General features: G+C 42.8%; 1 protein-coding gene across 1 annotated transcript; it reads right to left on the minus strand.

Annotated features, from left to right (window-relative positions):
- Positions 1–699: 699 nt before the first annotated feature.
- ywhag1 (3-monooxygenase/tryptophan 5-monooxygenase activation protein, gamma polypeptide 1) lies at positions 700–15,723 on the minus strand. The gene is made up of 2 exons (XM_004557455.3): positions 15,448–15,723; positions 700–2,852 (listed from the first exon to the last, which is right to left on the minus strand). The coding sequence occupies exons 1-2, from the start codon at positions 15,532–15,534 to the stop codon at positions 2,196–2,198; spliced, it is 744 nt and encodes a 247-aa protein (XP_004557512.1). The 5' UTR covers positions 15,535–15,723; the 3' UTR covers positions 700–2,195.
- Between the last annotated feature and the right edge of the window lie 884 nt (positions 15,724–16,607).

The following is a 16,607-nucleotide window of genomic DNA, read 5'->3' on the forward strand; positions in this document are numbered from 1 at the left end:
AAGAAAACCAAAAAACCAATGAAAAAAGACCTCTAGAGACAGGCCCTGTAAATTCATCTGTCATTCTTCTTCTGCTTGTGTAATTCAGGGTTGCTGAATGGAAAATGAAGGTAACGCTAGAGTGGCCAAAACTGCAGCCACTTGAGGCTGGCTCTAGGAGAGAGTCAATCAGCATAGTTCCAAGTTAAAATGGCCAATTTAACAACAGTTATTCAGCTGGAGCTGGTAGCCGTTTGCTAGGTGTCCGCTCTGCTAGTGATTATTAATTTCTGGCTCTCTTCCACAGTGTGTCTTTTATCCTGTCTCCTTCCCCTTAAGATCCCAACCAGTCCCGGCAGATGGCTGCCTGTCTCTGAGCCTGGTTCTGATGGAGGTTTCTTCCTGTTAAAAGGGAGTTTTTCCTCCCAACTGTCGCTTGTTGGGGTTTTCTCTGTATTTTTGTAGGGTTTTGAAGCAAAAGTTATCGTGATTTGGCGCTATTTAAATGAAACTGAATTAAATTTTGGCTAAAACCCCCCCCCAAAAAAAAAACCAACCATTCTCTGTGAACTAATTTTGTTAAGCTTCCAAATATGCGGCGTCTCCTCACTGAAACATGAATCCATCGGCCTGTGTTGTGCTGGTCAGTGGCACAACATAAGCTAATTTGCCTTCTGCTTTTAGTCCCCCTTGCCAAGAACTGCATATCAACCATAGCGATGTCCGTAACAGATCAATTTATTGTTAACAATCACTGTTTTGGTATAGCGTACTTCAGCAAATAGAGTAAAGAAAACACAGATTAAAATAAGGTCTAACTAACAATCGCAATAAAAAGAAATAAATAGAAAATAATCCAATTAAGGTCTAGTAATTCCATGTTCATATGAATGCATAACATCTACAGTATAAGTTAATAAATTGAAGCTACTGTATAAATACATCACTAGCATGCACAAGATTGTATTATGGAGACTATTGGAGCAGTTATCATCTTACACTGAAGAAACAGTATAATAGGCAAGTGCATTTTCTCGACCAAGAAGAAACTGAAGACAAAGTAAATCCACAAACCTCATGTCTGCTTTTACAGCTTCCACTTTAACAGTGCATGTGCTCTCTGTCCACAGATCATGCTCTGTTCACTAATCGGGTCTGTGGTTCCAGGTGACATTTCAGATCAGACCCTGCCAATTGTTTTGAAGACGGCATTACTTAAAGGTGAAAATTGATGGTATTTTTCACTATCTCGATCAAATAGTTTCCTGACAAACAAAAGGAGCCGATAGAAGTAGTAACGACAATACTGACAATAAGAATTGGGTGTCCAAAAACAGTTAATTTATTTAATAAAGCACATCAGCACATGAGAGGGACAAGCTGCACTAAGTTTACTTTATGAATCTGTAGTTTTAGTTACAGTATGACCGTGTGACTGAGCAGGACAAATACCTGACACAAGCAAACAAATTTTTTTTGTTGTTGTTGTTTGTTATCAATAACAGAGACAACCTGCTTTTCACTCAACGACCATGGGCCCACGCAGTGCAACTAAAGATGTCAGTACGTTTTTACGCAATGAAGTTCAACACCCCCAGAAAAGCTCATCTTCATCTCCCAACCCACCTGCTTGCTCTCTCTCTTTCTCTCCCTCCCTTTCTTTCACCAAGAAAGTTTGTGACATTCAAGGTTACTCCATTTTTCCCGCTGCTCAAGCATCGAAACTGAATTTTCTATATGCTCCTCCCTCGTCGAATATAGCAAGACAGCTCAGCTTCATTTGCACAATGAGACCAGTCTCTGCCAGTGTGAAGGTATCAATACCCAATGGTCACACTGTGATCAATGGCATACCTCTTGCATCTACAAGTGTTTGGCAAATGCTGCAGAGGCTATCAAGGAGGGGGGTTCTTTCTTCTATTGTTTTTTTTTCTTTAACTGTAGGTTATTTCTGAAACTAAAATTCCTTCATCTGCCTACCTTTTTTTTTCACTTTAAATCTGTGGAAAAATAAAGAACTGCAGCCGCGTCAGCAACCATCGGCTTCAATAGGCCGCCGAGGTTTCACCGCCCCCCCAACCCACCCTCCTTTGTTTTTTTGTTTTTTTTGTTTTGTTTTACATTTCTAAGAACATTTTAACTATTATTATTATTTTTGTCATCATTTGTGAGCGCGTGTGTTTGTGTTGTTTTGGCAGAATGGGGTTCTAGACTCCTTAGTTGTTGCCCTCTCCTCCCTCGTCGTCCTGCTGGTCGCTCGTCCAGAGCGTCAAGTTGTCTCGTAGCAGCTGCATGATGAGAGTGGAGTCTTTGTAGGAGTCCTCGTTGAGGGTATCCAGCTCGGCAATGGCGTCATCGAAAGCTGTCTTGGCCAGGTGGCACGCCTGCTCTGGCGCGTTCTGGATCTCATAGTAGAAGACAGAGTAGTTAAGAGCCAGGCCCAGGCGGATGGGGTGGGTTGGCTGCATGTGCTCCTTGCTGATCTCGTGGGCCTCGCTGTAGGACTTCTCAGAGGACTCCACCACCGAGGCTCTCTTCTCCCCCGTTGCAACCTCGGCCAAGTAGCGGTAGTAGTCGCCCTTCATCTTCAGGTAGAACACTTTGCTCTCGTGCTGCGTCTCGTTGCAGTTCTTGATCAGGTAGTTGTCGAGGAGGTTGAGCACATCCTGGCAGACGGACTCCAGCTCCTTTTCTATCTTTTCCCGGTAGGCCCGCACCATCTCAATCTTCTTCTCATTGCCGTCAGCTGATGTCTTCTGCTCAATGCTGGAGATGACGCGCCAGGATGAACGCCTTGCCCCAACCACATTCTTATAGGCCACAGAGAGGAGGTTCCGCTCCTCGTTGGATAGTGCTTCATTCAGCTCTGTGACCTGGAAAAGCAAGAAGGAAAATGAGTTGATGGATTTTTTTCAAGTATATGAAGATGACTCAACAGCTGATATAATTTTAACAGTAAAAACTTGATTATTTGTTCACTTGTTAAACTAAAACAGTCACAAGATGCCCACCAACTACATCCCAATACTACAGCCGCTGCATTAGCAAATGAAACCACGCCTCCAGCATGTGACATCACCCTGTGAGGTAACTGCTCATTGGCTATCAGCAGCTCTGAAAGCTGGTTTTGTTTGGTTTTGACAGGCCTGTGTCTGGCTCGAGGATTTAATCCTTTATATCCCACAGAGACTGTGCAGCTGAGGCATCTTTACAGACCTTTCTTAAATATAAAGCCTGTTGTTACTTTCTTTTTCAGCACAGTACAGTTTCGTGAGCGTGACAAAGCAGTGACCAATCACAGTGAGCAGGCCTTCACAATGCCTGTACTGAACACCACACCGGTTACCATACAACTGATAGGACTTACATGCATACAAATAGGGAAACCTCAGACAGATTTTGTGCATTTTAACATTCATACTTGTAGAGAAATTTCTTTGGACTACTAGTGTCTTTTCTGTACCAACTTTTAAGGCAACCCATGCAAACATAGGCATTATCTTCATTTGTTGTGAATAATTTCCAATATTTCATTAAAAATACAAGTGGTCAGCCTCATAATAAAAGACACACTTCCCAGCTGTCAAAGTAATTTTATGGGATTCATCCTCTGGGGATTAGGATTGTCTGTAGAAGGCACACAAGAACAGAAAATATCTCGTCTACACCCTGATTTGGTCGGTGTGTGAATGTAAGGTGACACACTGTTGCCACAGTGTTAAGAAATTAGCATGTGTCAACTGCATAGTAAAATGTGTTCTTCAGAGATTGCGTAAGTGTGTTTGTCAGAGTACACACAATGGGGTCTTGCTCAGCAGCACTGAAAGAGTGGAAAGCTTAACCCTTTGACCTTTGTGGTTCATCAGTCACTATAACACCTCTGTCATATGCACAACAGAACCTCCAAGCCTCGGTGAACTGTTTCCGCCTTTACGTTTACTCCCAATTTTGCTGTAAATTTTCTACCTTGTTAATCCATGAAGTAGCCATAACTCTGGGTTGAATTTTAAAAGGGAGGGTGAAGGAGCAATCTGTGATCCAATCTCCAGTTTCCATGGTGACCACAAAATCTGCTTCATTTATGAGCGCCTTTGTTTTTCGTTTATAAATTATATCTCTGTTAGAGAAACTGGCCATGAGCTGCTCATGGTGAGGATGCTGCCATGGTTGATGATGTAGTGAAAGCTACAGCATGTTAGGGATGAGTAAAAACGGTTAAAACAAAACATTAAATAATTGTTTCATGAAGGGTCAGAGGACGGCGACTGGTTTACCGAACACATTAATGCTGACCAAAGGATTCTGGACACAGCCCCATAAGCCTTCCTTTCTCCCATTAGATCAGATGAAACGGTTACAAACAAACAAACAAAACAATGTGCAGAGCACTTTAAATATCAATTTCAGTCAGCAGGGCGGATAAATATATAAAAAAAGTCTGAATTGAAGTGATGTAACTCAGCCTTGCTCAGAATAACAATAACTTTGCGTTCTATTGGCATTTCATGCGATTTTAATAATCTCTCATCCTGTTTTATTGTGCCATCATAGCATCAAGCTTTACGTTTTTATGGCAAAGCTAAACATCAGTATGCAATCGTTCCACTAGCAGAGCTTTACAGGTGTAATCTTGTTCACTAAGGAGTGTTTCTACACAGGACAAACATTACAATTGTCATAAATGAGACCTCTGTACTGTGAAAGAATGAAGACAGGGAAACAATAAAAGGACAGAGTACATAATGATCCCACTTAGAAGAACAGGAGAAAGCTTGCCCAGCCTTCTGCCCATCAGTCCTTCCTTAACACACCCTCAACACTCTTCCTCATCCCATTAATTTACAATTAGCGTATACAAGTATCTGACCAACAGTGAATGCAACCAGCAAGAGTGGGTCACTGCTGGAGCAGCAGAGAAGTCAGAAAAATAAGGCCTACTCAATCCATCTGTACAAACATGGCTGCCTTTGTTTCAGGAGGCTGCACAGTGATCAGAAAGCCCTGACGGAAGCTGGGGTGTGGGGATGACAATGGAGCTCTGTCTACCCATAAAGCTCATCAATCGCGCCTGCTCTCGTGACTGGTCCTTACACAAGGCAGTCAAAGTCCCAAACAACTGCGTGTTAATGCAAACAAAGGCCAGGCAGAACAATCGATAACTTCCTCTTTGACAGCTCTCCGTGTGGCTGTTAATATCACAGAGAGAGCTGTGGGGCCGTGAGGGTGTTGGGCCCAAGTAGAATCTGGGTTCGAACTTGAAGCTCGAACCTTCCATTTCCATTTTAATAGCTTGCAATCCCATAGATTCCCATTCTCCCTGTTACCCCATGCCTTACTTCTGTGTTTTCCTTTGCTCATTTACTCCCCCTACCTGATGTGACAACCCCCCCCCCCTTCTGACCCTCTTTCAAGCAGGCAAACACAAAGGCGCCATGGACCACCTGACGTCATTGGCAGAATGAATAGGGTTAGCCAATTTAGCCACAAGTCAAGTAGCTCTTTGTTACTATGTTACTTGCATATGCTATTTTTTTCCCATAAGTATGGCTAATGTTTGTATCCAGCTATATCACACAAAAAGAATCGATCATGCAAAAGGAATAAGAAAGATGGGAATAAGAAATATGTAGGCTAGGGACTAGGATTGAGGGATGCCAAACACTAATTAATGTAATTTGGGGCTTTGTTATAGTCACAGAACGGGCAACACACAGCATAACCAAAAGTGAAGGAAAACATTGGCTTAATTGGGTACTAACACACATACACGTGCCCATTATTACAGAGTAATTGCCTATTAAATAAATATAATAATAAAATGTATCTACGGGATCAAACTGCCAGTTGTCTCAGATGTTCAAAGGTGACATTCGAGCTACAAAAGACGCATGATCATGGTGTGGAATTACTAGAGAATAATATTCCTCTTTGACAGCATTATTGGTGCAAAAATTGGTGTCTGAGGAGGATGTGCGGAAGTGCTTCAGGAAGGTGAACGCACGCAAAGCTACTGGTCCGGACGGGATTCCCGGCCGCGTCCTCAGGTCATGCGCGGCTCAGCTGGCTGGAGTGTTCACGCACATCTTCAACCTTTCCCTCTCTCTGTCTGTAGTCCCAGCCTGCTTCAAAATGGCCACCATCGTCCCTGTACCCAAATCCTCCACCATCTCCTCATTGAACGACTGGCGACCTGTAGCCCTGACCCCCATCGTAAGCAAATGCTTCGAGAAGCTGGTCAGGGACTTCATCTGCTCTGCACTACCCGACTCACTGGACCCTCTACAGTTTGCATACCGCCACAACAGGTCCACTGATGATGCCATAGCCCTGACACTACACACTGCCCCGTCACACCTGGAGAAGAGAGACACGTATGTGAGGATGCTGTTTGTAGATTACAGCTCAGCATTCAATACCATCGTTCCCTCGAAGCTGGACAGGAAACTGCAGGATCTAGGACTGAGCAGCTCCCTCTGCAGCTGGATCCTTAGCTTCCTGTCTGACAGACGCCAGGTGGTCAGACTGGGCAGCATCACCTCATCCCCCATCACACTGAACACTGGTGCTCCACAGGGGTGTGTACTGAGCCCTCTCCTGTACTCACTCTACACCTACGACTGCACAGCCACTAACAGCTCCAACATCATTGTGAAGTTTGCGGACGACACTACAGTGGTGGGTCTTATCACCAACGGTGATGAGACGGCTTACAGGGAGGAGGTCAGCGCCCTGACCCACTGGTGTCAAGACAACCATCTCACCCTCAACGTCGCAAAGACAAAGGAGTTGATAGTGGACTTCCGGAGGTGCAGAGAAGTACACACCCCCATCACCATCAACGGCGCTGCTGTGGAGAGAGTGAGCAGCTTCCGGTTCCTTGGAGTACATCTGGCTGAGGATCTTACGTGGTCAGTACACACAAACAAAACAGTGAAGAAGGCGCAGCAGCGCCTCTTCTTTCTCAGGAGACTGAAAAGATTCGGCATGAGCCCCCGCATCCTCAGGACCTTCTATCACTGTGCCATTGAGAGCATCCTCACTGGATGCATCACCACCTGGTATGGCAACAGCACCGCCTACAACCGCAAAGCTCTCCAGCGAGTAGTGCGGTGCTCTGAACGGATAATTGGAGGTGAGCTTCCCTCCCTCCAAGACATCTACAGGAAGCGGTGCCTGAGGAAAGCGGGGAGGATCATCAAGGACTCCAGTCACCCCAGCCATAAACTGTTCAGACTGCTTCCATCAGGAAGGAGGTTCTGCAGCATCCGGTCCCGTACCAGCAGACTGAGAGACAGCTTTTTCCATCAGGCCATCAGACTGCTGAACACGTCATAGACACCTCAGCTTCACTACTGGAACTTTAACATTATGCACTCCACACTGTATATAAATGCCACTTGTTTTGCACATATTCAACTCTGTATATTTTATATATTTTTTTATTATTATTATTATTATTATTATTATTATTTTTTTTTTTTTAATTTTTTTTTTAACTATTTAATTTGTAAAAATGTGCATACACACACACACCACACACACACACACACACGTAGGAAAATATTTAGTATACACATCCAGAAATGCATACACTATTATATATTGTACATATATTTATTAGTTTCAGGTTGGCCATTCTTGTATTTTGCTCGTTTGTGTTGTTGTGTTTGCACATCTCTGTTGCTTGTGGGGCTCGCACACAAGAATTTCACTCGCATGTGCTGTGCCAGTGTGCCTGCACATGTGATGTGACAATAAAAGTGATTTGATTTGATTTGATTTGAAAAGGGCTGGCCTGTCATCTTTCTAAAGTCTTCATCCCTTTCAGGGCCATTCAGGCCCCCAACAAATAACCCGCATCAGGTTGTTGAAGCAGTAAAGACACAACTTCAATAATTCTTCTAAAAATATGACATTTGCCATCACTATGATGATGATCATCATTTGTAACCTAGACAGGTTACACATCTAGATTCCATGAATTCAGAACACACAAACACACACAGGCAGAACTCTTTCCTGGTCAGTTTTATAAATATAGGCCTGGTAACTGTGTTGCTGACTGACACTGACTCTGTCGCCATACAAGATTCATTCTACAGTATAACAGCAAAAACACGCCGGCATGATGACTATAAACACCTTCAGGTGAACAGGAACTTTGAAGGAAAACACACAGTGCTGCCCTGGTGGTGGCATGTCTCTTTAAGCACCGGGTGATGAAATGTGATCCTAGAAGTCTGGTTTGTGTAACTGGTTAATGTGTATAGAGACTTATCGGACCAAAAGGAGGCAATTTTACAACTCTGGAATGCTCTTGGAGCAATAATGGGTCTTAGAAGAAAAAAAAAAATTATACTACAGGTCTGGGGTAGGCGTGTCAGCGAGAGGCCTTACGATGCTCTAGCATTTTATGTCCCTGCTCTCCATTTGTCACACGTCTGTGGGGAAAAGTCGACATCAAGATAATAAGAAGCTGTTGAACTGCACACACTGGTGCTAATGTGAGAACAGCTCTGAGATGCTGTAAAATAAGCCTGATTATAGTGTATGTAGGTGGGTCCAGTGGGCGTTTTTCATAGTGCCTTTGTGACTCAACAGTGAGTCAAAAATCATTTCAGGCCATCCGTGAGTGTCCCAAGATGACTGTGGGTACGTTCATGATTGGACTGAGGTTTCGGAGTACGTTCTTACCCTCGAAAGACAAAGAATAAGAACATGACACTTTCTATGCCAAAGACCTGAAGCAAAAACTACAAAATGATGATAAACAGGAAATGGTGAGTTACAAACATTTTGTGGGCTTATAAACCCAGGATGGATGGAAGTAGTGGCATACACCATACACCAGTGGTGCCATGTTACCTCTCTACTTAGATTCAACGTAAAAATTAAGCAGTGATTAAAAGCTACCACTAAGGGCTTTGGAGAAGAATTTAAAGTGTCACTAGAAGTAGGGCTGCCACAAACGATTATTTTGATAGTCGACTAGTCACCGATTATTTTTGCAATTAGTAGACTAATCAGATCATGCATCCATTGGACATAAAACGTACGGCTTATTGCACCAGCATGCGTCTGCTCTTATATAACTATCATTAGCTTACAGCTTTAAGTGTTTAAGGTATGTGCTAACTAAAAATAAAGACAAGTTGATGGTTTATTAAATTTTAATGAAATTTGCAGACTGTTTCAGTGAAGTTTAAGAAACTCCTTGCTATCTAAAATATAACGGGACACCGGAGTATATTCTCGAGCATCTCACACTTCTGATAATCAGCTGTCTGCTTGACGTTTATTCAGCTGTGTAAAAACTATAACTTTAATCTCAGCCAGACCGATTTACTCAAGAACAAATAAAATACTAAAAAAAAGCCAAACGATAACATTTTTAAGTTATCTAAGTGACTTATATATGTTTAACCTGAGTAGCGAAAGACGGCGGTGGGTTTGAAAATGATTTGCCAGGAGTCCGGTGTTCTCATGGCCTCTAGTGAGCCTTTCCCCCGGCTAGCTATCGAGCTAGTGGGTAACAGACGTCTCCGAAAATGTCGGCGCACTTTTGAAAATATGTGGTGTCTTGATAAACTGGTTTACACAGTTACAGTCTCGCCTGAAAATATGTTAAACTTTTATTTTGTGACCCAGAAAGAATAATAAGAGTAATATTAAAACTAACTAGCTGCCGCCATTGTTGAAAACTGAGCTGGGCTGCGCTATGAATTCTGGGACAAAGCTACTTCTTCTTCTGGGTTTAATGGCAGCTGGCATCCTTGTACATGCAGTGCTGCCATCTTCTGTTTCAGTCCGTTATTACACTCTTAAATCCTACTACTTATTCCTGCGTCTTTTGTGATCTTACAAAGCTTCAAACGACGTGTCGACTATTAAATCAGTCGAAATCGTCGACGTAATCATGACTAGTTGACTAATTGTGGCAGCCCTAACTAGAAGGCAGCATCCAGAACATAATTCACGTTTTGTCTCGAAGGGACTGGCCTTTTAAAATGGCCAGGAGGACAGATACCTCTGTGTATTTAAGGGAAAACACCTTTTGTGAAGATGGAAGTTGTAATATCATGGTTTGTTACCACTGTTTTGACAAGTCAGACTCTTTGTAATAAGTACCCAAGTACATAATAATGATAATTATGTTACTGCAAATACTGACTGTAATTAAGAGGCAAAACTAGGGGGAAAAAAACTTATATATACTTTTGACCTCTGTAAGTAGATCAGACTTTTGGAATATAATTTTTGACAGCTGTGATCGAGCCACAGATCGAGGCCTAAAGGTATACCAGAAAAGCAGCGCTCTCCATCAGTTTCCCTGACAAGCCCCTTGGTCCAAATTTGTTCTTTCCATTTCTTTAACAGTCAATCAGAGCTGCTGCAACAACATAACGGTCACTTAACAGAAAATGGGGAAAAAGGAAACACAGTCAGAAAAGGCAGTTAAATAATTTTAAAAAATGCTACATAATTTTAGAATTAAATAGCTACTCTATTATACATGACTCTGGTCTCTGCCTCACCTCACCCCAACCTGTCATGGCAGATGTCTGTCCCTCTCGGCTGGAGGTTTCTTCCTGTTAAAAGGGAGTTTTTCCTTCCCACAGTTGCCAAGTGATCATAGGGGGTTGCCTAATTGTTAGGATTTTCTCTCTATTTTGTATAGTCTTTACCTTACAATTTTTAAGTGCCTTGAGGTGAATGTTGTTGCGATTTGGTGGTATATAATTGAAATTAAATTGAATGTCATTGCTATTGTTATTGTAAAGTTATAAATGATACTGAAATGCGGTAATAGTCACGTTAACCAATTAGTCTTTTTCATATATTTTGTTCTCTCTATTATCTCTGAAGAAATAGAGGAGGAGGAACCGTCACTGCCTGTATGGACCAGGCTCCTTTCATTTACAGTATATTGGTAGTTCCGTAATAACAGCCTGTCAGTTTTACATACTGTGTATTACGCTGTATTTCTGCACTCATCCTAAAGTGATCACCACCTGCAAAACAGAATGTATTTTTGCCCCCACACGATCTTTGGTTCCTCAGGATTACTTACAACTGCTGCAGGTACAGAAAATGCTGAATAGAAAACATCTGTAATTTAGCAAGCGATTGTTTCTGGGGGGAAAAATAAATAAATAAACCACAAGTCTTGACAGCTTTGCAGCCTAACCTATTTGAAGAGCTCTGTCTTGCACCTGCTGTTATTAACCATGATTTGTTTATCGAACAGCAAAAGCTTTTATAGCCATTACATATTAAACTGAGGTGCAGTGTATGGAGCAGCTGCAGCACAATACTTTTGCTAATGCACTGAATGGGGAATAATGGGCTCAGTTTATTAAGTGTGATGGAAGCCTTGGCTCTCTGTGCCATGCACTTCCTAAGACAAAGAAATAAGCTCTCCAACAGGGTGTGTTATGTTGGGGGGGGGGGGGGGGGGGGGGGGGGGGGGAGTGGAGGGAGGAGGCTTATTCAAACTAATGGGGTCAAGTCAACACAATGTACAACTACCTATGGTGACTTAGTTAAATGCGTGTGTTAAAGTGCAGCAGCTCTGGCTGCCTGCCTTCTCATAAACATATATATATGTTCATACACAGTAAACCGGCCTCTTAGCCGCTGTTGCTATGTAACTCAAACAAAAGATGGTAAGGTCTTTCAGATCAACATTGCAAATCTGCAAATAAAATGAAGAAAAAAAAAAGCCAAATATGTCCATAAACTTGAGCAACCATGACTACAAAACTTTTGGGCCAAACGGGATTGTCACCGCCCACATTTACTGAACATGACAGAAGCTGGCTCTCTAAATTAAAAAAACAGAAAGCAGAAGAAACACAGCAAGGGAGAGAGAGCGATTGACGCCCCTTTCAGACATGGCCCCTGTTTTCATTAACCTCAAGGAGTCTGAATCTCTTTCATGTCCATCTGATCGCCGCGGACGCTTTCCTATTTAAAAGTTATGATGACAATCAAACCAATTAACATTTACTGATCACTTAGAAAGCAACACAGGGCTCAGGCTTCGTGCAGCCACATTAATAGATGTGCATGTCTTATGAGTACAGTTGCTTCCATTAACATGAACTACGGCCATTTTTATACACGGTTCCTCCATTTTTGCAGGTTTTCAAATTAATTGTGCAGATGACTTAAAATGGTTCATTTTTAATACTTTAATAATCTTTTGTAGTCAGTGAATGCTTTAAGACAGAAACTACAGATTTCCCTCCCCTGAGATGCTCTACCACTGAAAAACAATCTCTGCCCCTATCACCATCATCGATCAACACCAGCGACTGGCTTTGTGCCCATGCCATAAAATTACCTCCATCATGCTGATGTGGTATGCTCCGAACTGACAGTGGTCAACTTAGAAATTTTGCCATGTCTGTTGATTGAGGCTGTATTGGACTGACTAATTACAGAATTCTCGCTCCGCAAAAAACATACAGACTTGAGTGGATGTGTGAATTAAGCTTAAGTGATCAAAGAGATGAATATTTCCCGTGTATGAAAACAGGTTAAGAAAATTATCTCAAATGTAGCATTAGTTGTGTAATCTCTATTAAGTAATCTATTAATCAATTAAAAATTAATAATTAATAACTAATATTTCTGATTAGCCACCACTGGCTAAATGTCAGTAATCTTATTGGATGATCTGATATCATCGTGTTGGTGTTGTTCCCAGATCATCATGAAAATGTTATTCCAGGTTCAACATTGCAAGTGACCAATCACATTGTTGTGACGTTATTCTTTTGCGCGCCAATCCATTCGTTCATTTATGAAATTCCAAAGTTGCAAGGACAATATCAATTCTGCTTACCGTTTATTAAAGGGTTGGTTAGGGTTAGGGTCCGTTGATCGGCAGACAGAGGCGGTTTCTCGCAGCTTAAGCACAGTTTTTTGTTTCACGCCAGTTTTTCCCGAAGTCGCAAAAGTATGACATCACAACATTCTGATTGGTCACTTGCAATGTTGACCCTGGAGCAACATTTAGGATGATGATCTGGGAACAACACCAACACGACGATATCAGATCGTGCAATGTTATCGGTGTTATGATTTAATAGTTTTATCAGTTCTGCATATTGTTCTTTGTGTGAGTCACTGTGTGGCACAGTGACAAACTTCTTTACTTCAGTGGAACAGGGGTTTTGTCACTATTACAAAACACAGGCAGAGTAACACCGGGTACTGTGTCATGTGTTTGTAGCATATGGTTATCGATGAGTACTTCAACATGACTCAGGAACTGTAATTTGTCTTGTTTTAAAGATTTTTTTTTTTGTCTCGGCTATGTGAACCTGACAGGCCGCTTCCAAATAGTGTGGTAGTTCTGGATCAGGATAGCACTTATGTTAAAAAATTTAAGAAAATAGTTCCAGAGACAACATCTAGCTCCATCATTTTTGGTAGGATTTCTGAGATCCTAAAATATGTCAAATTGCTAACACAGATTTATTGTATTATCTGTGATTATCATATTTTTGTCAAATTAGGGAGACCTCATAGTTACTTTTTGTGGAGATGTTTTAGTTGGACTAATTAATGAAATAAGCTTCTCTGGATATGGTTAATTTCTTAAAAATCAACAGCTAGATCTATTGAAGTAATAACTTATTCATGTTGTAGAAAGTAGAACTGAAGCTGGGACATGCTGTTCTGTAATCAAATTTGAAGACAGTGGTGAAAACTCCCAACAGCAGCCCAGAAACCATATCATTCATTCTGGTAGGGCCCAGCTCCTTAGCTTAAAGCCTGACAAATCCTCCTGGGGACGCTCCGTCCTTCTGGTTATTTGGTTCCGTTGCCACCGGGGCGGTTGCCATGCCTGCAGTGGCAAGGGATTCCCCTCAAACGATGGGCGAGGCAGCAGACACACCCCACTGCCCAGTGGTGCAGAGAGACAGGCTGGGTGAGGGGCAGCTTGTTCTCTCACTCTCTGACTCGGCACAAATGGGAAGGGGTGGAGCCCCCCTCTCTGGCACTGCCACTACAAGCCGGTCCTGGAAAGCAGCATGCAGTACGGCCTTTAAAATACTCTGACAGCTTACTAGTTGAGTCTTGGAGATGACGACCATGAATAGAAAGCAGCTCTGTTAACTGAAAACGGCCATAACAGATGATCATGTAGAAATGATCATGTAGAAATATGACACGAGAAAACTCTTTATCTCTTATCTTAAGAGCAAAAAAAGACACTAGCCATAATCTCCATGTCCGTTATTTTAAATAAAGTAGCTCAGGTCAACCCAGCATTCACTGACTTCTATTTCTCTGTGAGATGGCTCAGACTGCCCTGATGCTGTGAGATGCACTGCCAGTGAAATGGTGCACTACGGTTGGACCTGTGCTGCATCCTGGCAGATGCTGCGGCACGCCTCTGTGTGGGGAACCTGCTGTAAGAGGTCGAGGACGCAGGGATGCGGTTGCTACAGAAGCATCGACTGAACACTGGCGCTTCCATCACGCTCACGCGAGTGTGCATTTGCTGCAATATGGCATCTACCGAATGGATGATTCTGGAAAGTCGTCCGTGCACCGACACCCACGTCTGAAAGGTGGATACACTTCTGTGCGCCCCTTCTGCGCAAATCGATTTGCGAGCAACCTTCAGCCAACATTGCCCCTTTCTCACTGCGCCAAATGTGCAGAAGAGACGGTGCCCGAGAAGGAGGGGGTAGGGTATTTCACATTAAGTCGAGGGCTCCTTATTTGGTTTAAACCGGAACACGAGCAGCCTGCGATGTCACTCTCATCATCATTGGTACCAACCCAGCTCGTTCTCTGCTCCCAGACGATATGCGTATCTGTCGATCAGGATCCCTTTGACTGTGAACCCATGATTGATTCAGACAGATGATGACTCAGTGGCTTCTTATCGCCATTCTGCGACTCATTTCTCTCTCGGTTCTTGTTACACCCGGGCAGCCCGGCCGGTTACGAAGGAGCCTGGCAAAAGGCACCGCCCCAAGATCAGACAGTCCGCATTTCAAACGACCACAATCCACTACAGCACCCATCCGATACCCCCTCCCCCGATTTACTGTAAATCACCGATTTTCACTGAGCTTCGATGTATGTGATCAATTTCACTGATATATCTGCTGTGTGAACGGTGAACACAGGGCCTCTTCAAAATGATGTAGCCCAAATCTTTTTACAGCCTGTCCCTATCATACTCACAGACGTGCATTCCTCACAAATGCGATCTTTTATCATAAGTTTCATACACCAATTGTCCTCGGCTTGTCCACTTAAGCCCAAATGTGCTGTGACACACAGGCACAGTCCCCTGCCCCACCGTTAGGTCTGTACAGCCTTGAAACATTTATCTCTCTCACACACACACACACACAGAGAGAGAGAGCTTGTTGAGGTTACTTATGACAGAAAATGACAAAGAGAAAAGAAAGGTCATTACAGAGGAAGCCTACTTACCGATTTCATGCAAGCTGCCATATCATCATACCTCTCTGCCTGCTCGGCCAGCCTGGCTTTCTGCACCAGTTGCTCGCGGTCTACCATTTTAGAAAGAGGTCGTGCGTGTGAGTGTGTGGAGTGTTTCTAAACCTGCGTGTGTGTGTTTTTCGGAGCTAAAATCGTAATGTGAAAGTTTTCAGTGCAGAGTAACAGCGCCAGATCCTGTCGCTGCAGCTGCTGCCTGCTGTCTGTGTGCCTGCCGACGGGACACCCCTCCCCCTCCGAGCGCTTTTCCTCGATTGTGTCACCACCCAGAAAGGCGTGTCCTCGCAGAGTGATGTAACGACCCTGGCAGCCTGGAGAAACTGACAGTGCAGCCCGTTGCCCTACACTTGGGCTAGTCAGACTGCAAATGTGAAAAGAAGGTGATCTTTTTTTTATTAGGCAGAGTGCATCGTTGTTATGGAGCTTTCATCCCAAAAGTAGAGCTTGATTGTCAGGTAGGAGAAAGTGCAAACTACCAGTAGAACACAAAAGCAGCTATAACAAGGGCCTAATTGATCTAATTTCCCTATCTAATAGAGATGCTTTGTTTCATTATCTAAAAAGACTGATTGAAGACTCTTTGATAAGAACATGGTACACAAAAACGGGTTAAAAGGGCGCCAGGGTCCTCCTTCTACATAAACTGCAGTCAAATAAGAATGTAGAGTGTGACACAGTGCAATATTTCCTCATTATATATTGTTATATTCCTATATACAGCTAATGTTCTCCATACACGTGTACAGGGTAACAGGGTTACAGGCTGTGTAACATCAGTATCTATAAAGGTGATCCCAAAAAGTTTATTTTGTTCATCTAGATATACCATTTCAGTGGGAGAAAACGTCACTCATCCAAGTGACTTCCTCAGTCTCAGCTGACTACAGGTTTCCCCAATCTTATGAGCATGCATCAAGATATAAAGGTGATCGTGTTATAGATATTCAAGTCATACCAAGATTGAAAAATCAAAAAGTCCGATTTACTGTCTTCAGGACTGACTGGCGAGTCATTTTCAGAAGTCGTCTATCTGATAAAGTAATAATAATAATGGATTGGATTTATATAGGCACCGAAAGCTCTTTACAATGCCACTATTCATTCACTCTCACACACTGGTGGAGGCAAGCTAC

The sequence above is a fragment of the Maylandia zebra genome, linkage group LG10, assembly GCF_041146795.1.
Source record: "Maylandia zebra isolate NMK-2024a linkage group LG10, Mzebra_GT3a, whole genome shotgun sequence".
NCBI lineage: Eukaryota > Metazoa > Chordata > Actinopteri > Cichliformes > Cichlidae > Maylandia > Maylandia zebra.

Excerpts from the sequence above, each read along its gene's own strand:
- ywhag1 (XM_004557455.3), bottom strand. The coding sequence starts at position 15,534 with ATGGTAGACCGCGAGCAACTGGTGCAGAAAGCCAGGCTGGCCGAGCAG. Across the intron at positions 2,853-15,447 it reads TGGCAGCTTGCATGAAATCG|GTCACAGAGCTGAATGAAGC; the intron begins GTAAGTAGGCTT and ends TTGCTTTTCCAG.